A 25,242-nucleotide genomic window follows, 5' to 3' on the forward strand; every position below is an offset into this window, starting at 1 on the left:
ACTGTTGGCGTGTCTTCGCCGTTATTCATTTCCGTGCCCGGAAAAGAATGACGCCGTTAAACGGAACGTTAGATGGGCACACGGACACTTTTGAGCGCCCATTTTTCGATGAGTTGACTGGTCCGGCCCCCTTGAGGTCAGATTAAGCTGCGGCCCCCGGACCAAAATGAGTTTGACACCCCTGATGTAATGAGTCAAACATGTTTTGGAATGTATTTTATTTTTATTTATTTATTTTGAATCATTCATTTATTTATTTGAAGAGTTGGCAACAGTCACGAGGCAAGAGCATGCGACTCTCGTGAAGCTCATAGACATGTTTTTTGGTTGTTTTTTTTTCCTGTCTGGAGCTTCACTGGTTAGTGGTACTGTTTGCTCAGGGCAGCCACCACCGCAAACAGGAACTTCTGCCAGGCCCCCTGAACTTCAGCGATGAAGAAGGTGGGGCCAAACTTGATTCCCACTTCCACAGTGATGCACTCTGCAAGAAGCTGCAATGAGGGAAGAAACATAGAGGATTGAATAAAGGAAAACAATAAATAAGGAGAAAAAGAAATATTACTCAGATGGTGCGTCACCAGTGTGCGAAATATCCATTAATAACCGGGGGTCCCCATCTCCCATTTGTTGCGCAATACTGTTTCACCACCATTTGGAAAGCAATTATTAAAACATAAAAAATACTAGAAAGAAAATAATCGACATTTCGTGTTATAAAGGATAAGAAAGCATGCAAAGTGTATTATGTATGTAGATCATATATGTAAAACTGAAATTACAAAAATCTTTAGGAAAAAAACATGCTTTCCAATTACACTGTAACATGTTTTGACCCCCCTCAAATTTAGCATTTGAGGCTTTCAGGTGGTCTTGAATGTTAATCAGGGGTCGAATCCCCCCCCCCCCAGACCCCCTGTATTTCGCGTCACATACTCTGAAGTTGTCAGGATCCACATGGAGTTGCTCAGAGTGGAACGTGCTCAGCTTGCTGTATGTATTTGTGATGTTGTCCAGGTTTTTCACGGCTTTGTCCAGCTCGGCCATCACTGTGACGCCGAGCGCGGCGACCTTCTCGTTGGAGAAGATGGCAGTGTTGGTGGACAGGTTTCCGGATGACTTGAAGTATCTCTGAGTCCACGGGTAAGCGATCAGAACCCTGACAAGAAACAAAGGGAGCGGATTTAATAAAGACAAGAAACTAGAGCTGAAATGATTAATCGATGAATCGATTATTAATCATTACTAAATTAATCGTCAACTATTTTAATAATCGGTTTGAAGCTTTTTTCATTATTAAAGCAAGATTTCTGATTGTTTTAGCTTCTTAAATGTGAATATTTTCTTTGTTTCTTTGCTCCACATAACAAATAAATCATTAAAACTGAATTATTTTGGTTTATGGACAACACAAGACGTTCGAGAACATCGTCATTTCCAACTTATAATAATAAAGTATTCATGATAAATACCTAATAATACTTTTTTTTTTAAAATATTTTCTAAACAAACGTATGCATGTGTGTGTGTGTGTGTGTGTGTGTGTGTGTGTGTACAGTGTACCTGATCAAAGCCTTGGGTCCGATGTCTTTCACATCGATTCTTGCCCACAGGGACGTGATGGCGGAGCACTCTGCGTCTGTCCACTCGACCATGACTGCGTGAAAAATGAAAATCACCTTCGACTGAAACACTCAACGCAAACGGCTGTTTTTCTACCTGAACATTATGGACGCCATTCTGGAGTTTTTATTGAACGAGCCGACGGCGACGCCCTGAAGGAATGATTAAACGGAAAATATGTTTATACGAGATAACGACATAACTGATGTTTTAATTAAATAAATACACGCGGTAACCTGTAAACAACAGTTATAAGCTACAATAATAATGATAAAAAATAAATACTTTGTTTAGGTTAATTCTTGTTTTCAATAATATTTCCTTTATTATTCCTCTATATAAGATACAATGCAAAAACAATACAAAACAATTCATACTTAGTTTTTTTAATTATTGTTTTTTAAATGATAGATTTTACTGCACAATAAAATTTGCAGTGACAAAATAACACCAACAAAATAATTTCAATACAAATATAGCCTCACTTTAAAACTGCTTATTTTGACTCTAGTGAAAGTTTTTTAAAAAAGTACACTGTCTGAAAATTATACTGAAAATTTATTAAATAAAAATTGTATTGTGAACTTCAATTCCTGTTTTAGACCCAGTATCAGTGTAATAATTAATTATAATCCAGGACTGTACAAAACTGTATAATGTTTCTTAAAATATAAATATTTTTTAATTAAATAATTAATCATTTTCAACTTTAATTACTGTTTTACAAAGATCAGCAAAATCACAAACGTGTGAAGCACTAAGTGTGGCGATTCTGATTAAACAAGTAAACCAGTTTAATGGTTTTTAAAACTTAGAACAGATGTTTGAATAATACCAGAACAAAACCAAATAACCTAAAGTTTTCCTTTAACATTCATATTACCTCACTTATGTTTCAGAGTACCGGGGTTAATCACTTAACCTAAAGTTCTCTTTCACCTCGTTTATGTTTCAGAGAACTGGGGTTATTATTTTTAACCTAAAGTTCTCTGAAACATTAATTTCACCTCAATCCTGGTTCAGAGAACATTAGGTTATTCCTTAACTTAAATTTCTCATTCAACATTTGTTTTTTCCCGTCACTCGTTTCATAGACCCAGGGTTAATTCCTCAACCTAAAGCTTTTTTTCCCAGCATTTGTTTCTGTTTACTCATAATATTAAATAAAATAAAATAAATGTTTCAAAGAACTGAAATGAATAAAGCAAAATGTTATAAACATTTTAGAATTGTATTTTGTTTATACTTACTCGTGTTTCAGAGAACTTGCCTTAACCTAAAGTTCTCCTTTAATTTACCTCACCCATGTTTCATGAAACCAGGGTTAATAGTTTTACATATTCGCACACATTGTTGTACTTTAACGTTGATAATTTGCGACCAAAAAAAATGTAATGAGTCAAACATGTTTTGAAATTGAATTTATTTTTATTTATTTATTTTTTTAAATGTATTCATTAATTCATTCATATATTTATTTGAAGAGTTGGCAACAGTCACGAGGCAAGAGCATGGGACTCTCGTGAAGCTCATAGACATGTTTTTATTTTGTTTTTTTCTGTCGGTGACCCGCGTGCGTGGAGCTTCACTGGTTAGTGGTACTGTTTGCTCAGGGCAGACACCACCACACACAGGAACTTCTGCCAGGCCTCCTGAACATCAGCGGTGAAGAAGATGGGGCCAAACTTGATTCCCACTTCCACAGTGATGCACTCTGCAAGAAGCTGCAATGAGGGAAGAAACATAGAGGATTGAATAAAGGAAAACAATAAATAAGGAGGAAAAAGTAATATTACTCAGATGGTGCGTCACGTACTCTGAAGTTGTCAGGATCCACATGGAGTTGCTCAGAGTGGAACGTGCTCAGCTTGCTGTATATCTTCTTGATGTTGTTCAGGTTTTTCACGGCTTTGTCCAGCTCGGCCATCACTGTGACGCCGTGCTTGGCGACCTTGTCGTTGGAGAAGATGGCAGTGTTGGTGGACAGGTTTCCGAATGACGTGAAGTATCTCTGAGTCCACGGGTAAACGATCAGAACCCTGAGAAGAAACAAAGGGAGCGGATTTAATACCACGTAATATATTCCCTTATAGGTGCATATTCATCCATTAACCCATTTAAAAAGAAGTAATACACTTAAGTGTAAGGAATATAAATAATAAACAGAGCATTTGACATTACAATGAGCAAATGTTAGCAGCAAGTATTCATGATAAATATGAATAATACATTTTTTTTAAATATTTTCTAAACAAACGTATGCATATGTGTGTGTGTGTGTATGTGTGTGTGTGTGTGTGTGTGTGTGTGTGTGTGTGTGTACCTGATCAAAGCCTTGGGTCCGATGTCTTTCACATCGATTTTTGCCCACAGGGACGTGATGGCGGAGCACTCGGCGTCTGTCCACTCGACCATGACTGCGTGAAAAATTAAAATCACTTTCGACTGAAACACTCAACGCAAACGGCTGTTTTTCTACTTGAACATTGTGCGCTATTCTGGAGTTTTTATTGAACGAGCCGACGGCGACGCCCTTTCGCCCGCTCCCTCGCGCCCTCAGCACAAGGTGGCAGCGCCAATCCACGCGAGTGACGTCAATGGGACGGTGAAGGAATGATTAAACGGAAAATATGTTGATACGAGATAACGACATAACTGATGTTTTAACAAAATAAATACACGCGGTAACCTGTAAACGAGAGTTATAAGCTACACTTTGTTAAGGTTAATTCTTGTTTTCAATTATATTTCCTTTATTATTCCTCTATATTATCTTTCATAATTGATGTGTCCTTCAATGAAAATGTGTATTAAATGTGTAAATACTTTAAAAAAACACAATACAATGCAAAAACAATACAAAAACAATTTTCATACTTATAAAATAACTCCTTTTTAATTATTGTTTTTTAAAATGATAGATTTTACTGCACAATAAAATTTGCAGTGACAAAATAACACCAACATAATAATTTCAATACAAAATATAGCCTCACATCAAAACTGCTTATTTTGACTCTAGTGAAAGTTTTAAAAAAAAGTACACTCTGAAATTATACTGAAAATGTATTAAATAATAATTGTATTGTGAACTTCAATTCCTGTTTTAGAGCCGAAATCAGTGTAATAATTAATTATAATCATAATATAATTATGTAACATAATTATAATCACAATTATAATTATAATCCAGGAACAAAACTGTATAATGTTTCTTAAAACATTAAATAAATATATAATTTTAAACTTTAATTACTGTTTTACCTCATAATTCAGTGATACAATTAATTATAATCCGGGAACAAAACTATATAATAATGTTTCTTCTTTTAAAAATAAATGTATTTTGATTAAATACAAATCTGGATATATTTTTTTGAACTAAATAACAATAACATTTTCAACTTCAATTGTTTAACCCATAATACAGGGTAATAATTCATTATAATCCAGGTATAAGACTGTATAAGGATGTTTCATTGTCACATCCACGTGCATTACAGCCTCTTTTGTTAATGGGAATGACTGGAAAGTATGGTGCAACATAACATTTGTTTTCAACAATACTTATGTTCCTGTGAAACGTTAACGTGAAATATTTGGTTCAAATCCATCATTATAGATATGTTATGGATTTTTCTTCCAAAACCAAGACTTTGACCCAAGGCTCTGAAAGTGGCTGTTTAGTAGTATGTGAAGAAAAAAATAAAATGTTAACATATGAAAGAAATCTAGATATCTTTATGTGTATATATATATATTGGGCAAGTTATTTGGTTTTGTTCTGGTTTTATTCGAACATCTGTTCTAAGTTTTAAAAAACATTAAACCGGTTTACTTGTTTAATCCAAGTACAGTATCGCCACACTTAGTGCTTCACTTCGAATACGGAAATTCAAATTAACAAAAGAGACACGTTTGTGATTTTGCTGACCTTTATAAGGCTGAAAGTGACACTAGTGAGAAAAATAATCAATGCAAAGTGTTACATGGGAATCAATGAGTGATGCATTATTGACAACAACAATAACATTGGGGGGAATATACAGTATATTTTTTAATTTAATTTAATTTAATTTAATCTTTATTTTATTTGCAAAAATAACTACATTTAAAAAAAAAAAAATTGAAGTCTATGAGAAAATGGTCTAAATTTCTTTTTATGAGTTTTGTAAATTTCACAAGACACGGTAAAGCAGATCATTAACGCACATTCAAGCTCATTTAAGTAAAAAGAAATATACGGCATCAGTTGATCAGATGAAATTCAGCTTAGGGCCCCATAAAGTTTTGGGTCGGCCCTGTGTTGGCAGACACTTGCGTGGCACGCGCTTGATATTTGGGGAGCGGTCATTAAATTTATCTCACAGCCTGGCAGCGGAAAGTTCTAGCAGTTTGTTTATCGCGGGTGTGGTGTTGGATTTGATACTCGGGCGTGGTTCAGTTCGGTTTCCATATAAAGACGCCGTGACCGAAAACTTTTGAAACGTCTTTAACGGAGTCTTTAGATACTTTTCAGTTCAGAAACAGGACACGAAGGCAGTAGCAGTCATGAGTCTCACCGACACGGACAAGGCTAATGTGGCGAAACTTTGGGGAAAAGTTGAGGGAAAAATCGCCGAAATTGGTGCCGAATCTCTGGGCAGGTGAGTTGTCATGGCGACGCGTGGTGATAGTGTGATGCTGTCTTCTCTCTACTGACTCCGTCTCTCTCTCTCTCTCGCGCAGGATGTTGGTCGTCTTCCCGCAGACCAAGACCTACTTCTCTGGCTGGGGCATCCTGTCTGTCCAGAACCCGCAGGTGAGGGCACACGGCGAAAAAATCCTGAGGGCCGTGAGCAAAGCCGTGAAAAACATCAACAATCTCAACAGGGCCCTCAACGACCTGAGCGAGCTACACGCGACCAAGCTGCGCGTGGATCCCGGCAACTTCAAGGTAAGATAATAACAATAATAATAACAATAATAATAATAATGATAATAATAATAATAACAATAATAATAATACTAATGATAATGATAATTCTAATAATTATACAGTCCTCAAATTACAGAGTAAAGGATACTTTTTTTTTTATTTAATTGTAATTGTAAATAATACATTTTCTTGTCTTTTATGTGTTAGTTTTGTCATTTTTCTTTATTTACTCGCTGTTTCTTCTACTTATTGTTCAAATGGCATTTGTTCATTTGTAACAATTTAACTGAACACATTCATTATATTAAAAGTTAATGGTTTACATTTTCTCAGATGTCAGATATTATTATCCTTGTTATTATTATTGTTATTATTATTATTATTATTATCATTTATTTATTACTTTTCTCACACTAATGTCCTTGTTATTGTATTGTATATTATTTTATTATTTATTTAGTTTACGAACGAATAAAGAGATCTAATACATTACAGTTAACAAAACAAACCCGCGTGTTGTTGTTCTCGTGCAGTTGCTGGCCCACAGTCTGATCCTGGTCCTGGCCATGAACTACCCTGCAGACTTCACTCCTGAGATGCACGTCGCCTTTGACAAGTTCCTGGCGTTGGTGGCCTTGGCTCTCTCTGAGAGATACCGCTAAACTGCAGCAGCGGCGACTGCCCCCTGCTGGTGACACATGACACCCACGTTGGTGCTTGGTCAATTAAAAAAAAAAAAGAAAGAAAAAAACCCCCACAATTAAACATAATAAATTGAGCTGGTGTCCACTTGTTTTTATTCAGAATTATAGTTTCTCTTTTTTTGGTTTTGTGTTTTTAGTTTTAACAGAATATTTAAGCTAATTTTTCTATTTCATTATTATTATTAGTATTATTATTATTATTTAAACATTTAAATAGTCCTTCGATTAATTTTTCCAGTGCTCTCAATTTGGGGTTGTCCTTATCACTTCACTCTAAGGAGGGAGTGAAGTGTTAGTGTTAGTGGCTCTGTGTGTCTGTCTGTCTGTCTGTCTGTCTGTTTGTTTGTGTTTCCGCGTGAATGGGGTGAAGTCTGCCATCTCTGATTGGGTTTCCTTATACCTTACTATTTATCTTATATATCTAAGTGGAGCCATTAAAATGAAGTGGGTTGTTTTGTTGTTTACATTATGTTTTTTTATGCAGCATTTGACTTATTTCTTAAGTGTTGCCATTAATAAAATTAATTTTCCCATTCCTTAAAATATGAACATAGCAACTTTTAAAATAGCCTTTGACTCTTCACTTAATTCATGCAAGTTAAAGCCATAAAAGTATTTTCTCTTATTTCCATTAGTCCTTAATTTTTTTAATGCTTTGAAATTTTTAAACCAAAAGGTTAAATAAAGGCTCCATCAAAGTTTTTTCTTATTTATTTAAGTCAACCCATAAAAAGTCATTTTTTTCATATTTCTCATTGTGCTTATCTTAAATTGCAAACATAAGGGTTTATATACACACTTTGAATGTCTGCCCTAAATGGAGCCATTCAAAGTATATATACTTTTTAATTTCTCTTAGTCCTTTAACAATGTTTTAATGCTATTCAATTGTAAACATGATGTTGTTTGTGCAGTCATCCAGGTAATCTGCATCAGATTGGTGATTATAACAGATTATAACACTGAAACACATGCTGTAACAATAAATACACGGAACATCTTACAAAGTGGTGTGTAGATCATCTGTGACCTTGGTTTTAAGATAAGTTAAGAATATATTTATTGTATTGTACTAATTCAGATATATTCTTGACTAAAGCGCCACCTGCTGGTGATTTAAGAACTTACACCCACGTCACTGAATTTTGCAGGAGATGCATTGTTTATTTATTTCCTCACATCCTTGTTTTTCTGTCTCTGAGAGAATGAAATGCTAAACACACATATATATATAAGTATATATACATATATATCTGTGGGCATGTGTGTGTGTATAAGTGTGTATGTGTGTGTACTGCCTTGTGTGTGTGCGTGTGTGTGGCCATTAAAAATAGACTTCCTTCTCAGAAAAGACAATAAGTAGAATGGCGACCGTCTTGTCTCTGTCTCCAGATGGTTGTTGTAGTGCTTTTGTTTTTTCATCAACACACACACACGCACGCGCACACACACACACACACACACACGCGCACACACACAGACACACACACACAGGACGCACACATGCACACACAAGGGCCTGTTTTTGGAAATGGAGACAAAGGCTCAAGAAAAAGTGATTTAAAATACATTATGTTTTAAGCTGTTGACATTTCAAATTTAACATGCAAAACCTGGTCAACTACACTTTCAAAGTAAATAATTCATCATAATCATAATTTTGTTGTACATACACTATTTTAAAATGCAGTAAATTGGACATAACTGCCAGATATCGAAAGTTTGGGCAAAATTACTTAGTCCCATGACATTTTCTTGCCCTGTTAAAATGAGCAAGAAAACAAACAAAACTTTTCATTGGCCTCTCACACTGTTTAAGTAGTAGATGTTGTTTCAATTTCTTTTTATTGTGGTTTGTTTTGTTGTCTTTTTAAATATATTTCAGTTGTTTTAGATTATATACCTTCAAATGTGTTTCATAAGTTAAAAACAAATTGACTTCTTATTTCATCACACAACACAAACACAACAAACAGTTTTTGTTTTGTTTTCATGTTTCTGCATTTATTTATTGATTGATTGATGTTATTCATTGCAAAGAGATGGAATGGAAGCTCTTGCTGCAGTCTTCTTCTCCTCCTTCTTCTTCTGCTGCAGTTTAACGGTATTTCTCAGCCAGAGCCAGAGACAGAGCAGCCAGGAACTTGTCCATGGACACATGAACCTCAGGAGTGAACTCCTCAGGGAACAGGATGGCCATGACCACCAGGATGTTGTGGGAGAGAATCTGTGCAAAACATTAATGTCACATCCATGAAAAAATAACATCATTAGACTAAAATAACAGCAGTTTATTATCACAACTATATTATTATTATTACTATTATTATTATTATTATAATAGACCATAATACTATACTATACTATAAAAGTGACAAAAGTAATACAAAATTAATAACAGTAATGAAGACTTTCTGAATCTGATTTATTAAAGGTGCTATATTTATTAAATTATGAAGACTATTACTACTTGTAGTAGTACTACTGCTACTATTACCACTACTTTAGTACTTTAAATCACCTGTCTTATCACATACATGTATTATTTATAATGTTATATATAAAATCATTTTAGCAATATATTAATCTTTAATGAGGTTATTCTGTATTTAAATTTAATTTTATGAATTATTTCCCCAATTCCCCCCCCCCCCCCCTCCCCCCCATATTCTCGTGTTAATACCTTCATTTCATTTCAGGCCCATGAGTATTGTGTATATATTGTATTTTATAGTGTTATTCTCACTGTTTTAATATTTAGATTCAAGTTCCACATTTTTTATAATGTTATTTATTCATTTATTTGTTTGTATTTATTGTTTCCATTTAATATTTATTCTTTTTTTTACATTTAATAACATTTTTCAAATACAAATAGTTTCTGGCTGTGGTTAGTTTCACATGTGAGCCCTGACATGTTTCTACCACATATTTATATTTTACGTGAGTTTGTTTGGAAAATAATGATTAAAAAATGTTTTATTTTCAAATCATTTGGTGTGTTTTCTATTTGAAGTCTGTTTTGACTCAGCTCAGGACCTGGATTTTTAGTTTTCTCCTTTTAATCATTATTATTATTCATCCTATAAAAACTCCAAGACTGAATCATTAATTTTCAAAATAGCTGAAAATGTCAGAAAATATTGATCAATGTTTCTCAGCATCTCGAACATACTATCACCATGTTATTACTGTGAAATAACATGTGGGTGATGACATTCTTAACTGTAACTCTTCTTTAATCCTCTCTGTGTCCACGTACCTTGAAGTTGGCTGGGTCCACTCTCAGGGTGAAGGCGTGCAGCTCGCTCAGAGAGCTCAGTCCTACCTTCAGGTCGTCCAGTTTGGTCACAGCATCGCCGACCGCGGCCATGATGGTGATTCCGTGCTTCTTCACGGCGGCAGAGTTTGGACTCACGTCCTTCCAGTGGGAGAAGTAAGTCTTGGTCTGTGGGTACACGGCGACCATCCTGTGGACGAAAGACAGAAGACACAAACGTGAGTGGAAAATAAACTTGGCAAATTCAGCACAAAACAAATTTCTTTGCATCTTTGGAACAAAAATAAGTCCTTACCTGCACAGAGCATCTTTGCCGATGTCCTCTCCATAAACAGACGCTTTGGCCCAGAAGGCCCTGACTCTGTCCTTGTCTTTGGCAGTAAGGCTGGTCATGTTGTCGGTTTGCTTTGACAAATTGCTGATGAGTCACAAAGCGAGCGAGGGGACACTTTTATGCTGGAGACAGAGCGGTGGACACGCCCGGGACCACCTCCAAGATTAGACTGAACGAGGCGGGTCCAGATACAGCTGGCTTGAGATAAGGGGGAGGGGGGGGGATATTTTTAACCCTAACCCTGACTCTCTCCGTTCCTGATGATGAGGACATGAAGTCAGGGGAACGATGATGGAGACAGCTGAATGATGCTGAGGACAGGTGAATGAATGATGAGGACAGGTGAATGATGAGGACAGGTGAATGAATGATGAGGACAGGTGAATGATGAGGACAGGTGAATGAATGATAAGAGGGCAGGTGACTGATGAGAACAGGTGTATGATGAGGACAGGTGAGTGATGAGGACATGTGAATGAATGATGAGGACATGTGAATGATACTGAGGACAGGTGAAGGATGACGAGGACAAGTGAGTGTTGATGAGGACAGGTGAATGATGAGGAATTTGACATCCTGGCTGGGGTTATGCAAGGAGACACGCTGGCCCCCTTCCTCTTCACCATGGTCCTTGATTATGCGCTCAGGAAGGCAATCAGCGGGCGAGAGCAGGAACTTGGCTTTACGCTAACACCAAGGAGGTCGAGACGACATCCTGCAGTGGTCCTAACAGACCTCGACTATGCGGATGACATCAGTCTGCTCTCCGACAACGTGGAACAAGCACAAGATCTACTGAACAGGGTAGAGCTGGAGTGCGCCAAGGTTGGCCTCAGGCTAAACGCCAAGAAAACCGAGGTCATCTCCTACAATGTTCCACCAGAACACCAACCTCTAACTACAGCAGGAGGCACTGTGCTGAAAGAAGTCGAGGACTTCAAGTACCTGGGCTCATGGGTCAACTCAACTGAGCAAGATCTGAAAGTGAGGAAGGCACTTGCATGAAGGGCCCTGAATGGCATGTCCAGTGTTTGGTACTCCAATCTCCCCCGTCAAATCAAACTCAGCTCCTTCTACGCGACAGTTGAGTCCGTTCTCCTCTATGGCAGCGAATGCTGTACCCTGAGGCCAACGCTGGAGAAGTCCCTGGATGGGTGCTACACCAGAATGTTGCGTGCTAGCTTAACATCAACAAGTGTGCGCATGTAACAAACAGGAGCCTGTACGAAGGAATACCAAGGGTGAGGGAGAAGATTGCTGCAAGGAGAATGAGACTCGCAGGACATTTCCAAAGGCACCAGGAGTTGCCAGCCAGCAATTGCTGCTGTGGGAACCAACGCACGGGCATCGGTCAAGAGGACGTCCCACAATAACATACGTGGACATACTCAAGAAGGATGCATGAGCTCAGAATACAAAGGAACTAGCCAAATGTATGGAGAATAGGGATGACTGGAGGCAACGATGGAGGGCTCGTCTGAGGAAGACCTAGAGAGAGGTGAATGACGAGGACACATGAGTGATGCTGAGGACAGGTGAATGACGAGGACAGGTGAATGATGAGGACATGTGAATGAATGAATGATGGGGGCAGGTAAATGATGAGGGCTGGTGAGTGATGAGGACAGGTAAATGAAGTGGTGAGTGATAAGGACATGTGAATGAATGATGAAGACTGATGAATGACGAGGACAGGATGATGAGGACAGGTGAATGAGGTGGGTAGGTGAGTAATGAGGACAGGTGGATGATGAGGACATACAAATTAATGAAGAGGACAGGTGAATGGTGAGGACAGGTGAATGGTGAGGACAGGTGAATGATGATGAGGACAGGTGAATGATGGTCAGGACATGAAGACAGGTGAACGAAGATCAGGACAGGTGAATGATGATGACAGGTTAGGACAGGTGAACGATGAGGACAGTTGAACCGATGATGAGGACTAGTGAATGATGAGGACAGGTGAATGATGATGACAGGTGAATGATAATGAGGACAGGGCAATGATGAGGACAGATGAACGATGATAATGACAGGTGAATGATGTTGAGCACAGGTGAACAATGATGAGGACAGTTGAACAATTATGAGGACAGGTGAATGATGATGAGGACAGGTTAGGACACGTGAATGGTGAGGACACATGAATGATGAGGACAGGTGAACGATGATGAGGACAGGTGAACGATGATGAGGACAGGTGAATGATGATGAGGATAGGTGAATAAGGTGGGTAGGTGAGTGATGAGGACAGGTGGATGATGAGGACATGTGAATTAATGATGAGGACAGGTGAATGATGGTCAGGACATGAAGACAGGTGAACGAAGATGATGAGGACAGTTGAACCGATGATGAGGACTAGTGAATGATGATAGGTGAATGTTGAGGACAGGTGAATGATGTTGAGCACAGTAGAATTACGAGGACAGCTGAACAATGATGAGGACAAGTGAATGATGATGAGGACAGGTTAGGACACGTGAATGGTGATGACACGTGAATGATGAGGACAGGTGAACGATGATGAGGATAGGTGAATTAATGATGAGGAAAGGTGAATGATGGTCAGGACATGAAGACAGGTGAACGAAAATAATGAGGACAGTTGAACCAATAATGAGGACTAGAGAATGATGATGAGGACAGGTGATTGATGAGGACAGGTAAATGGTGAGGACAGGTTAACGATGGTGAGGACAAGTGAATAATGAGGACAGGTGAACAATGATGAGGAAAGGTCAATGATGAGGACAGGTGAATGATGGTCAGGACATGAAGACAGGTGAACGAAAATAATGAGGACAGTTGAACCAATAATGAGGACTAGAGAATGATGATGAGGACAGGTGATTGATGATGACAGGTATATGGTGAGGACAGGTGAACGATGGTGAGGACAAGTGAATAATGAGGACAGGTGAACAATGATGAGGAAAGGTCAATGATGAGGACAGGTCAATGATGAGGACAGGTGAATTATTATCTGTATTTATTAGGGTTGTTTGTTCAGTTGTTACTTTTATCCACATTTTTCAAATGTCTTTTTAAATGTATTTCAGTTGTTTCATATGTATTTTATTGCCTATTCTATACATTCAAATGTGTTTCATAAGTTAAAAACAAATTGACTTCTTATTTCATCACACAACACAAACAACAAACAGTTTTTGTTTTGTTTTCACGTTTCTTCTGCTGCAGTTTAACGGTATTTCTCAGCCAGAGCCAGAGACAGAGCAGCCAGGAACTTGTCCATGGACACATGAACCTCAGGAGTGAACTCCTCAGGGAACAGGATGGCCATGACCACCAGGATGTTGTGGGAGAGAATCTGTGCAAAACATTAATGTCACATCCATGAAAAAATAACATCATTAGACTAAAATAACAGCAGTTTATTATCACAACTATATTATTATTATTACTATTATTTTTATTATTATAATAGACCATAATACTATACTATACTATAAAAGTGACAAAAGTAATACAAAATTAATAACAGCAATGAAGACTTTCTGAATCCGATTTATTAAAGGTGCTATATTTATTAAATTATGAAGACTATTACTACTTGTAGTAGTACTACTGATACTATTACCACTACTTTAGTACTTTAAATCACCTGTCTTATCACACACATGTATTATTTATAATGTTATATATAAAATCATTTTAACAATATATTAATCCCCCCCATATTCTCGTGTTAATACCTACATTTCATTTCAGGCCCATGAGTATTGTGTATATATTGTATTTTATAGTGTTATTCTCACTGTTTTAATATTTAGATTCAAGTTCCACATTTTTTATAATGTTATTTATTCATTTATTTGTTTGTATTTATTGTTTCAATTTAATATTTATTCATTTATTGTTATTATTTTTTTACATTTAATAACGTTTTTCAAATACAAATAGTTTCTGGCTGTGGTTTTAGTTTCACATGTGAGCCCTGACATGTTTCTACCACATATTTATATTTTACGTGAGTTTGTTTGGAAAATAATGATTAAAATTTATTTTATTTTCAAATCAATTGGTGTCTTTTCTATTTGAAGTCTGTTTTGACTCAGCTCAGGACCTGGATTTTTATTTTTCTCTTTTTTATCATTATTATTATTGTTCCTATAAAAACTCCAAGACTGAATCAATAATCTTTGCCGATTTCCTCTCCATAAACAGACGCTTTGGCCCAGAAGGCCCTGACTCTGTCCTTGTCTTTGGCAGTAAGGCTGGTCATGTTGTCGGTTTGCTTTGACAAATTGCTGATGAGTCACAAAGCGAGTGAGGGGACACTTTTATGCTGGAGACAGAGCGGTGGACACGCCCGGGACCACCTCCAAGATTAGACTGAGTGAGGCGGGTCCAGATACAGCTGTCACAAGATAAAACATTTTTTTTTTTTTAAATATAAAGACCCTGACTCTCTCCTCTACTCTTCATACTAGATTTTCAAATCTGACTTGATTCTAAATCCCCTCAGTTGTTATTTATTTGGAAAAAGTAATGAATTACATTTACTTGCGTTACTGTAACTGAGTAGTTTTATTTTGTACTTTTACTTTTTAAAGCAATTTATTTTTAAAATAAAAAAAACAACATAATTTTACTTTTACTTAAGTACTGTAATTCATTACGTTTAAATCACACCTGTTACTGAATTTAAAAAAATGTTGGCTTGATTGAAGAAAAATCAAATAATCCTTGCACTGAAAATTTTGATGGACATGAGGACAGGTGAATGATGAGAACAGGTGAATGATGAGGGCAGATGAATGATGAGGATAGGAGAATGATGATGAGGACAGGTGAACGATGATGAGGACATGTAAACGATGAGGAGGACAGGTGAATGATGATGAGGACAGTTGAATGATGATGAGGACAGGTGAACGCTGATAAAGACAGGTGAATGATGATGAGGGCATGAGGACAAGTGAATGTGAGGCCAGGTGAACGATGATGAGGACAGATGAATGATGATGAGGACATGTTACGACAAGTGAATTTGACGACAGGTGAATGTGAGGACAGGTGAACAATGATGAGGACAGGTGAATGATGATGAGGACAGGTTAATGATGATGAGGACATGTAAGGACACGTGAATGGTGAGGACAGGTGAAAGATGATGTGGACAGGTGAATGATGAAGACAGGTGAACGATGATAAGGACAGGGGAATGATGATGAGGACAGGTGAATGATGAGGACAGACGAATGATGAGGACAGGTGAATGATGAGGACAGGTGCATGAAGATGAGCACATGAGGACAGGTGAATGATGATGAAGACAGGTGAATGATGATGAGGACATGTCACGACAAGTGAATGTGACGACAGGTGAATGTGAGGACAGGTGAACAATGATGAGGACAGGTGAATGATGATGAGGACAGGTTACTGATGATGAGGACATGTAAGGACTCGTGAATTGTGAGGACAGGTGAAAGATGATGCGGACAGGTGAATGATGATGAAGACAGGTGAACGATGATAAGGACAGGGGAATGATGATGAGGACAGGTGAATGATGAGGACAGACGAATGATGAGGACAGGTGAATGATGAAGACAGGTGCATGATGATGAGCACATGAGGACAGGTGAATGATGATGAAGACAGGTGAATGATGAGGACAGACGAATGATGAGGACAGGTGAATGATGAGGACAGGTGCATGATGAGGACAGGTGCATGATGATGAGCAGATGAGGACAGGTGAATGATGATGAGGACAGGTAAAGGATGAGGACATGAGGACAGGTGAACGATGATGAGGACAGGTGAATGATGAAGACAGGTGAACAATGATGAGGACACACACACAAATGCAGGCCCATAAACACACACCCACATACATACGGTGGTATGCAAAAGTTTGTGCACCCCTGTTAATTTTCATGATTTTCCATTATTCCATCATTTCAGTTAAATATGTCATATAGGAGACAAACACAGTGTAAATCATATAAACTTTATTTCACTTCTCCTATATGATATATTTAACTGAAATTTCTTATCCAAACAGTCAATCATTTACAAAGGAAAATCATGAAAGATGTTTCCCATGAGTTGAGACATCCCAGCCAGCAGCAATCGCAGCCCCCAGCGCAGACGGCTCCCACCGAGGAAACAACTAACCTAAAAAGCCTAAAACTAATGGATATATGGAAGAAAATCATCAACAACTTCATAGACTAAGTATATAAAAATAAATAAATGAAATAAAATAAAATACTACTAATAAAATAGAAAAAATGCAAATAAAATACCATTAAAAAATAGATAAAATTAACTCTAATTAAAGGAAATTAAAAATATATACAAGATATAGGGGGCGTAAAATATAAAAACTGACTAAGAAGATAAGACATTAGTTAAAAGTCAGATTAAATAAGTGGGTCTTGAACCTGCTTTTAAGATTATTAACATTCTCTGCTATTCCACAGATGGGGGCCATAGTACTGAAAAGATGCCTCACTGTAAGGGCCAATTCCAATTCCTATCTTAACCCTCAATCTTAACCCTCAAGCTCAACCCTTAATCTTAACTGGTCCTCAAAACCAAGTGTTGAGGGAATATTTTGTCACTTAGAAATGGGACACCCCTTAAATGCAGATACGTCTTCAGACTGTAGGGGGCAGAATAACGCGAAAGCTGCGTCCAGTCTGTCAACTCCAAAAAAGAAGAAGAGGAACACATTTACGCCACGATTATTCATTTATTATTTTATTTCAGTCAAGTTATTAGGTTGTCAGTTAGTTATAAGATGATACTCATACAAATACCACAACCACGGACATATTCAGCTGACAGTTACCACACACCACGGCTTATTGAAAAGTAAACCATAGCAAACGATCGCTTGTCCGCACCGACCGGCTATTGTCAAAAGATCGTAAAATAAAAATAAATGTTATGCAACAATGACGTCAGTAATCCATAATATGGGCCTAAACTAATATAATACAATGGTTTTCATCATTTTTATATCTCTATTAACAAAGAAAATACTTAATTTGTATCGCACTCGCTTCGCTGCTTTCGACGCCATCTTTGTTATGTGAAAACACGCAATGCATTCTGGGTAGCCCTTGCTCCCAAGGGTGGTCTCGGAAAATCTCAATATTGAGGGCGATACAGCCCTTAAACTTGACCCTCAACTTCATTTTTCTGAGAATCGGGACAGTACTTGCACTAGAGGGAGCGCACATTTTTGAGATTGAGGGTTAAGAGTGAGGGTTAAGCAAGGAATTGGAATTCACCCTAAGTTTGTGTAGCTTTGGGGATTATTAAAAGGCCAGTGCTGGAGGATCTAAGGGTCCGTGAGGGTTCATATGGTAAAAGCAATTCTAAAAGATAAGAAGGTCCAAGACCCCTAAGACATTTAAAAACCATTAAAAGGATCTTAAAATCAATCCTAAAACACAAAGGGAGCCAATTCAGTGATTTTAAAACCGGTGTTATATGTGCCCGCCTTCTGGTCTTCGTCAGCACACGTGCCGCTGAATTTTGTAAAAGTTAGTTATTCTTGGAAGACCAGAAAGCAGGGCGTTACAGTAGTTGATGCGACTGGAGATAAAAGCATGAGAAGGGCGGACTCTGGCTATGTTCTTTAAATGATACAAACCTGTTTTTGTTATGTGTTTAATGTGTGGAATAAAATTGAGCTCAGAGTCAAAGATGATGCCCAGGTTCTTTACGTGATTGGAAGGATTTATGGACAGTGTTTGCAGTTTTGATAAAAGTTTCTCTCTCTGAGCCTTAGGATCGATAATTAGAACCTCAGTCTTGTCCTGGATGAGCTGTAGGAAGTTTTCTGCCATCCAAGATTTGATGTCTAAAATACCATTAAAAAGAGCATCAATTGGCCCTGTGTCATCAGGAGACATGGATATGTACAGCTGAGTGTCATCCGCATAGCTGTGGAAATTGATACCATGCCTCCTGATGACATTCTTCATGGGAGCACGTACTGATTAAAAAGTATGGGGCCTAAAATTGAGCACCACACACCACACTTGATTTCATGGATGCTTGTGGAGCTAGTGTCCAAACTTACAATACATTTTTTATCTGTGAGATAAGAACTGAAGCATTGAAGGGCAGTACCAGAGAGGCCGACCAGGTGTCTTAGTCTGTTTAACAGAATCGGGTGATCAACTGTATCAAAAGCAGCACTCAGATCCAGCAATGCAAGGACTGTAAGTTTGTGTTTTTCTAAAACTTTGCTAAACAGACACTGGTCTGTAGTTATTAACAACAATTAGGATCCAAATTGTTCTTCTTCAGAAGGGGTCTCACTACTGCCGTTTTAAAGGCCACAGGGAAAGTACCCGTCTGAAGAGAACAATTTACAATGTTAGCTGAAGGAGTGTTACGATATCTGTTACAATCAGGGTTTACTAAAAGATTATTATATATAGGCCACGTTTACATGATATATATTTTTAAAGTGGAATTCATTTCTTTTTATTTGGAATTAAAACTCTCATGTACACACGGCCATAGTCTCATCTGGACCTTTGCCTGATAAACTCACATGATGATTGTTGTTTCTTTAATGCTGACACATTTCCTTCTTGTCCTGATGTGTTGCATACTTCCAGTCTAGCCTTCATTAATATTGATTACCACTGTTAGAATGACAGTAGAAGGAGGTCTGATTGTTCTGTTCTGATTGAGCTCTTGCAGGAGCAACATCAGTGCAGACCAGGCAGCACTGAATACCATTACCTGTGATAGATAGAATAAAGCTTTTTGTTTAACTGGTCTTCATAGTTTAAGGGTGAATTCCAATTCCTTGCTTAACCCTCAATCTTAAGCCTCAATCTCAAAAATGTGCGCTCCCTCTAGTGCAAGTGCTGTCCCGATTCTCAGAAAAATTAAGTTGAGGGGCAAGTTTAAGGGCTGTATCGCCCTCAATATTGAGATTTTCCGAGACCACCCTTGGGAGCAAGGGCTACCCAGAATGCATTGCATGTTTTCACACAACAAAGATGGCGCCGATAGCAGCGAAACGAGTGCGATACAAATTAAGTATTTTCTTTGTTAAGATATAAAAAGATATAAAAATGATGAAAACCATTGTATTATCTTAGTTTAGGCCCATATTATGGATTACTGACGTCATTGTTGCGTAACATTTATTTTTGTTTTACGATCTTTTGTCAATAGTCGGCCGGTGCGGACACGCGATTGTTTGCTTTGGTTTACTTTTCAATAAGCCGTGGTGTGTGGTAACTGTCAGCTGAATATGTCCGTGGTTGTGGTATTTGTATGAGTATCATCTTATAACTAACTGACAACCTAATAACTTGACTGACAAACGGATCCTAATAAAAAATCCTGACATAAATTTGTTCTTCTTCTTCTATCTTGACAGACTGGACGCAGCTTTCGCGTTATTCTGCCCCCCACAGTCTGAAGACGTATCTGCATTTAAGGGGTGTCCCATTTCTAAGTCACAAGTGTTGAGGGCCAGTTAAGATTAAGGGTTGAGCTTGAGGGTTAAGATTGAGGGTTAAGAAAGGAATTGGAATTGGCCCTTAGTCTCATCACTTGAACTTGTAAATTGATCCAACGAATTGGGGATGAGGTAGCTTAGGCTTGACCTCAACAATTTCAATAGTATTAAAAAGTATTTTTGGATTACTTTTGTGATCAGTGATTATGTTTGTAAAATAGTTATTCCTTGCATTCCTGGTAGCAGTATTGTAATTATTTAGTTGCTCATGGTATATTTGGTGGTGAACTGTCAATTTGCTTTTCCTCCATTTCAGTTCCGCTATCCTGCAATTTCTTTCCAGTTTTGTGATTTCCTCATTTCTCCATGGGGCTGTGTGCATAGGCAGTACCCTCTTGGTGGGGGACGAGTGTTGATTTAAGTCTATTGATAAAATGTTCAACGATAAAATCACAGGATGCAGGTACGGTGGTTGGGGAGTGCTCACCCAAAATTTCAATAAAATGTGCAGCCACTTCAGGGGTAATGTAGTGTTTCCCGATAGTTCAGGGGAGCTACAGACAGTACAGGTGGATTGTTGATGTTTTGGCATAGGTCTGAGGTCATTAAAATTCACTGAGTGAACATTGTGAAACCTAGTTTGCACGCTGTGATGAGTGATGATGGCAGGAATTGGTGAGTTGTTAATGGAAACATGGTCTCCCCTCGGTTAACCATTTAAAACCAAGAGACACACATTGTTCTCTCTCTTGTTGCTCTTATCTTGTTCCTTCGCTCTTGCTTCCTGCTCTTGTTGCTGCTATGGCTCAGGGCCTCATGGCTCTGGCCATGGCCTCCGGCATGCGGCTCTCCCGTGCTCCACGAACAATGGCCTTTTTTCAAGAAGCAGCCAGCTTCCATCCCTCTGCCCGTGGGGATTGCACCTCAGCCGACACATCCATCCATACCTGACACCTGAACTGCTTCCACTCAGAGACAAAAAGGATCAACAGCTGTCTGCTGCGAGCCAAATAACGGCCCATCCACATTCCCCGCTCCAAAGAACTGGACCGGACCCACGGACGGACCACACAACTTGATATCCGCTTACAGTAAGAGGCAACTTGTTCTGGGCAGAGTTAGATTATGTTTCTGTGTTTGTTAACTTTTCTTTGTGTTGAACGTGTTGGATTGCGCACCCACACGCTAGCATTTGTGTTATCTTCATAGCCACATGTTTCTTTGTTTACGTTTTGTGTTTGTTATTGTGGTTTTACTGTTGAATGTGGAGCACACCACTGCAGCGCTGGTTCTTCCCTGCTGTGAGAGAGCAGGCAGATCACGTGGTGAGATAATGGCTGTATAAACGTTACGACTCACAGACTGGCCTGGCTTCGCCTGTGTTAAGTCTGTGTGGTTTACACTGCCATCAACTCACGTTACACGCGATCCTGTTTCATTCACAGAACACGCTGGGCTCGAACCACACTCTGTGTCTGCACGCAAGATCAATCGTGTACTCCTGCTCTCTCTCTCACTCATTCACTCTCTCTCTCTTTCATTCATTAATTAGGGGTCTCACAGGCACCATCTTGAGTCGAACACACGTGTTCGGTCTAAGATCTGCAGCCTGATGTTAATGTGTTTTTGGCGCCATCTTTGGTGGAGGTGTGCGTTTACAGTCACAGCTACTGTGCATGCCTCACCATCTTGGTCCCAAAAGGGGAGTGACCATCAAACGCGTCACTCCCTTCTCTCATCTTATCTCCTCCTGTTCCACACACAAACACACACACACACACACACACGCACGCACGCACGCACGCACGCACGCACGCACACACACACACACACACACACACACACGCACACACACACACACACACCTACACACACACACACACACCCCCACACACACACACACACACACACACACACACACACACACACACACACATCCACTGGTGTTTATGTTGTAGATAGCTTGTGTGATTTTAGCTTTAGCAAGTAAGATTTATTGATTCAAATGACTAATTTATCATTTATGCTTTAATGTTCATTGACTTAGATCATTCAATTAGCCTTGGATATTTAATGTTGGTGAATCAAATTGTTTGATTGATTCTAGTTATTTGATTTAATAAATTGTTACTTTTGTTCACTTAAAGGAACGGTCTGTGTCTTTTGTACATAAATATTGTGACAAACGGGGGTTGAGAGAGTCAGTGCTCGGATTCATACCTTCATTACTGTTCAATTGGGATATCTTTGATATAGTCAATTACAGTGATTATTTAGACTGATTTTGAAAGGCATAGATTGATTGTCTTTTCCCTGGTGCCCGATTTAAAGTTAATTAATTATTAAAATGAATGAATTAATATTTATTACTTTTATTTTTATCAATCAAATTATTGCCACTATTGTTGATTCTAACATAATGGTGACCCCTTGTAAGGGTGAACCTCAACTTAATGGTGCCCTGTGCAAGGGTTTTAAGAAAATGAATAACATTATTAATTATTAAAAATAATTAATCATTCATATTCATATTCATATTTTCTCACAGGTCAACGATGAGGACATTTAAATGTCTTTTTAAATGTATTTCAGTTGTTTCATATGTATCTTATGTATCTTATTGCCTATTCTATACATTTAAATGTGCTTTATAAGTTAAAAACAAATTGACTTCTTATTTCATCACACAACACAAACACAACAAACAGTTTTTGTTTTGTTTTCACGTTTCTGCATTTATTTATTGATTGATTGATGTTATTCATTGCAAAGAGATGGAATGGAAGCTCTTGCTGCAGTCTTCTTCTTCTCCTCCTTCTTCTTCTGCTGCAGTTTAACGGTATTTCTCAGCCAGAGCCAGAGACAGAGCAGCCAGGAACTTGTCCATGGACACATGAACCTCAGGAGTGAACTCCTCAGGGAACAGGATGGCCATGACCACCAGGATGTTGTGGGAGAGAATCTGTGCAAAACATTAATGTCACATCCATGAAAAAATAACATCATTAGACTAAAATAACAGCAGTTTATTATCACAACTATATTACTATTATTGTTATAGACCATAATACTATACTATAAAATTGACAAAAGTATTATAAAATGTATTAACAGTAATGAAGACTTTCTGACTCTAATAAAGGTGCTATATTTATTAAATTATGAAGACTATTACTACTAGTAGTACTACTGCTACTATTACTACTACTTTAGTACTTTCAATCACCTTTTTATCACATGCATGTATTATTAGGTTGTTTGGAAAATCATTTTACCAATATATTAATCTTTAATGAAGTTATTCTTTATTTAAATTTACTTTCTTTAATTATTATTTTAAGTCTGTTTTGACTATTACTATTATTCCTATAAAAACTCCAAGACTGAATCATTAATTTTCAAAATAGCTGAAAATGTCAGAAAATATTGATCAATGTTTCTCAGCATCTCCAACATACTATCACCATGTTATTACTGTGAAATAACATGTGGGTAATTTTCCTACATTCTTAACTGTAACTCCTCTTTAACCATCTTTGTGTCCACGTACCTTGAAGTTGGCTGGGTCCACTCTCAGGGTGAAGGCGTGCAGCTCGCTCAGAGAGCTCAGTCCTCCCTTCAGGTCGTCCAGTTTGGTCACAGCATCGGCGACCGCGGCCATGATGGTGATTCCGTGCTTCTTCACGGGGGCAGAGTTTGGACTCACGTCCTTCCAGTGGGAGAAGTAAGTCTTGGTCTGTGGGTACACGGCGACCATCCTGTGGACGAAAGACAGAAGACACAAACGTGAGTGGAAAATAAACTTGGCAAATTCAGCACAAAACAGATTTCTTTGCATCTTTGGAACAAAAATAAGTCCTTACCTGCACAGAGCTTCTTTGCCAATTTCATCTCCATAAATAGACGCTTTGGCCCAGAAGGTCCTGACTCTGTCCTTGTCTTTGGCAGTAAGGCTGGTCATGTTGTCGGTTTGCTTTGAGAAATTGCTGATGAGTCACAAAGCAAGTGAGGGGACACTTTTATGCTGGAGACAGAGCGGTGGACACGCCCGGGACCACCTCCAAGATTAGACTGAACGAGGCGGGTCCAGATACAGCTGGCTCGAGATAAGGGGGAGGGGGGGGGATATTTTTAACCCTAACCCTGACGATGAGGACAGGTGAATGAATGATGAGGACGTGAAAGAATGATTAGGACAGGTGAACAGGAGGAGGATAAAGCAGTAGATAATGGATGGATGGAATAATAATAAAAAGCTAAGATGATTATAAAATGGGACCCACGGTTGGTGTAGTGGTTAGCACTCTTGCCTTTGCAGCAAGAAGACCTGGGTTCCTGGGTTTGAGCCCCATTTGGAACAACTTCGGGAACAAGGGCCTTTCTGCAAGGAGTTTGCATGTTCTCTGCGTGTGTGCGTGGGTTTTCTCCAGGTTCTCCAGCTTCCTCCCACAGTCCAAAAACATGCGATATGGTGATTAGGTGAATTGGTCACTCTAAATTAACCGTAGGTGTGAGAGTGTGAGTGAATGGTTGCGACTGGCAAACTAGGGATCCAACTATCTGAGCTAGGCACAGGTAGCAGTCTAGTTTCTGCCCTTGCTAAATCCGGTCAAGCTCAACAGAGTAGATCGCACCAGACAGCAAGTCCGAAACAGAATCAAAGTAAAACACTTCTGCCCCCTTTTAAAATAAAACACAATACGCAGGTCTTAGCCTATCACAACGTATTATACTAAGTATATGAAGATCTTATTCATCCATAATATCAATGTTGTGGGTCCTCCTAAATCTATGTTTTTGCCCATTTAAGTTACACTGCAATCAATTATATGTTTAGGTCTAAAATAATAGACAGTCATTATCTACTGATTTGTTATGATAGAAACAAACAATCAAAAAATCAATTTA

At 38.3% G+C, this 25,242-nt stretch overlaps 5 protein-coding genes across 5 annotated transcripts; 1 reads left to right on the forward strand and 4 right to left on the reverse strand.

Moving 5' to 3' along the window:
• Positions 1 to 265: 265 nt before the first annotated feature.
• On the reverse strand, positions 266 to 1,705 carry LOC310932735 (hemoglobin subunit beta-B-like). The gene is made up of 3 exons (XM_083896080.1): positions 1,561 to 1,705; positions 934 to 1,156; positions 266 to 491 (listed from the first exon to the last, which is right to left on the reverse strand). Exons 1-3 carry the CDS (start codon positions 1,650 to 1,652, stop codon positions 360 to 362), a joined length of 447 nt encoding a protein of 148 aa, XP_083752206.1. The 5' UTR covers positions 1,653 to 1,705; the 3' UTR covers positions 266 to 359.
• Positions 1,706 to 3,046: 1,341 nt separating this feature from the next.
• LOC310932734 (hemoglobin subunit beta-A-like) lies at positions 3,047 to 4,088 on the reverse strand. Its single transcript, XM_083896079.1, has 3 exons — positions 3,944 to 4,088; positions 3,437 to 3,659; positions 3,047 to 3,344 (listed from the first exon to the last, which is right to left on the reverse strand). Exons 1-3 carry the CDS (start codon positions 4,033 to 4,035, stop codon positions 3,213 to 3,215), a joined length of 447 nt encoding a protein of 148 aa, XP_083752205.1. The 5' UTR covers positions 4,036 to 4,088; the 3' UTR covers positions 3,047 to 3,212.
• Positions 4,089 to 6,116: 2,028 nt separating this feature from the next.
• LOC310932738 (hemoglobin subunit alpha-like) lies at positions 6,117 to 7,314 on the forward strand. Its single transcript, XM_083896083.1, has 3 exons — positions 6,117 to 6,266; positions 6,349 to 6,556; positions 7,072 to 7,314. The coding sequence occupies exons 1-3, from the start codon at positions 6,172 to 6,174 to the stop codon at positions 7,198 to 7,200; spliced, it is 432 nt and encodes a 143-aa protein (XP_083752209.1). The 5' UTR covers positions 6,117 to 6,171; the 3' UTR covers positions 7,201 to 7,314.
• Positions 7,315 to 9,340: 2,026 nt separating this feature from the next.
• LOC310933203 (hemoglobin subunit alpha-1-like) lies at positions 9,341 to 10,915 on the reverse strand (the record flags this gene model as incomplete). Its single annotated transcript, XM_083896635.1, has 3 exons — positions 9,341 to 9,469; positions 10,505 to 10,712; positions 10,818 to 10,915. 3 exons carry the CDS (start codon positions 10,913 to 10,915, stop codon positions 9,341 to 9,343), a joined length of 435 nt encoding a protein of 144 aa, XP_083752761.1.
• Positions 10,916 to 23,167: 12,252 nt separating this feature from the next.
• LOC310932452 (hemoglobin subunit alpha-1-like) lies at positions 23,168 to 24,295 on the reverse strand (the record flags this gene model as incomplete). Its single annotated transcript, XM_083895775.1, has 3 exons — positions 23,168 to 23,296; positions 23,885 to 24,092; positions 24,198 to 24,295. 3 exons carry the CDS (start codon positions 24,293 to 24,295, stop codon positions 23,168 to 23,170), a joined length of 435 nt encoding a protein of 144 aa, XP_083751901.1.
• Between the last annotated feature and the right edge of the window lie 947 nt (positions 24,296 to 25,242).

The sequence above is a fragment of the Microchirus variegatus genome (assembly GCF_963457635.1).
Source record: "Microchirus variegatus genome assembly, chromosome: 10".
In the NCBI taxonomy this organism is placed as follows: Eukaryota; Metazoa; Chordata; class Actinopteri; order Pleuronectiformes; family Soleidae; genus Microchirus; species Microchirus variegatus.

What these genes read in the sequence shown, in the direction of transcription:
- LOC310932735 (XM_083896080.1), bottom strand. Translation starts at nt 1,652, where the DNA reads ATGGTCGAGTGGACAGACGCAGAGTGCTCCGCCATCACGTCCCTGTGG. An exon ending in GGACCCAAGGCTTTGATCAG is followed by an intron (nt 1,157 to 1,560) that starts GTACACTGTACA and finishes GTTTCTTGTCAG; the next exon opens with GGTTCTGATCGCTTACCCGT. An exon ending in TGGATCCTGACAACTTCAGA is followed by an intron (nt 492 to 933) that starts GTATGTGACGCG and finishes CCCTCATTGCAG; the next exon opens with CTTCTTGCAGAGTGCATCAC.
- LOC310932734 (XM_083896079.1), bottom strand. Translation starts at nt 4,035, where the DNA reads ATGGTCGAGTGGACAGACGCCGAGTGCTCCGCCATCACGTCCCTGTGG. An exon ending in GGACCCAAGGCTTTGATCAG is followed by an intron (nt 3,660 to 3,943) that starts GTACACACACAC and finishes GTTTCTTCTCAG; the next exon opens with GGTTCTGATCGTTTACCCGT. An exon ending in TGGATCCTGACAACTTCAGA is followed by an intron (nt 3,345 to 3,436) that starts GTACGTGACGCA and finishes CCCTCATTGCAG; the next exon opens with CTTCTTGCAGAGTGCATCAC.
- LOC310932738 (XM_083896083.1), top strand. Translation starts at nt 6,172, where the DNA reads ATGAGTCTCACCGACACGGACAAGGCTAATGTGGCGAAACTTTGGGGA. An exon ending in GGTGCCGAATCTCTGGGCAG is followed by an intron (nt 6,267 to 6,348) that starts GTGAGTTGTCAT and finishes TCTCTCGCGCAG; the next exon opens with GATGTTGGTCGTCTTCCCGC. An exon ending in TGGATCCCGGCAACTTCAAG is followed by an intron (nt 6,557 to 7,071) that starts GTAAGATAATAA and finishes GTTCTCGTGCAG; the next exon opens with TTGCTGGCCCACAGTCTGAT.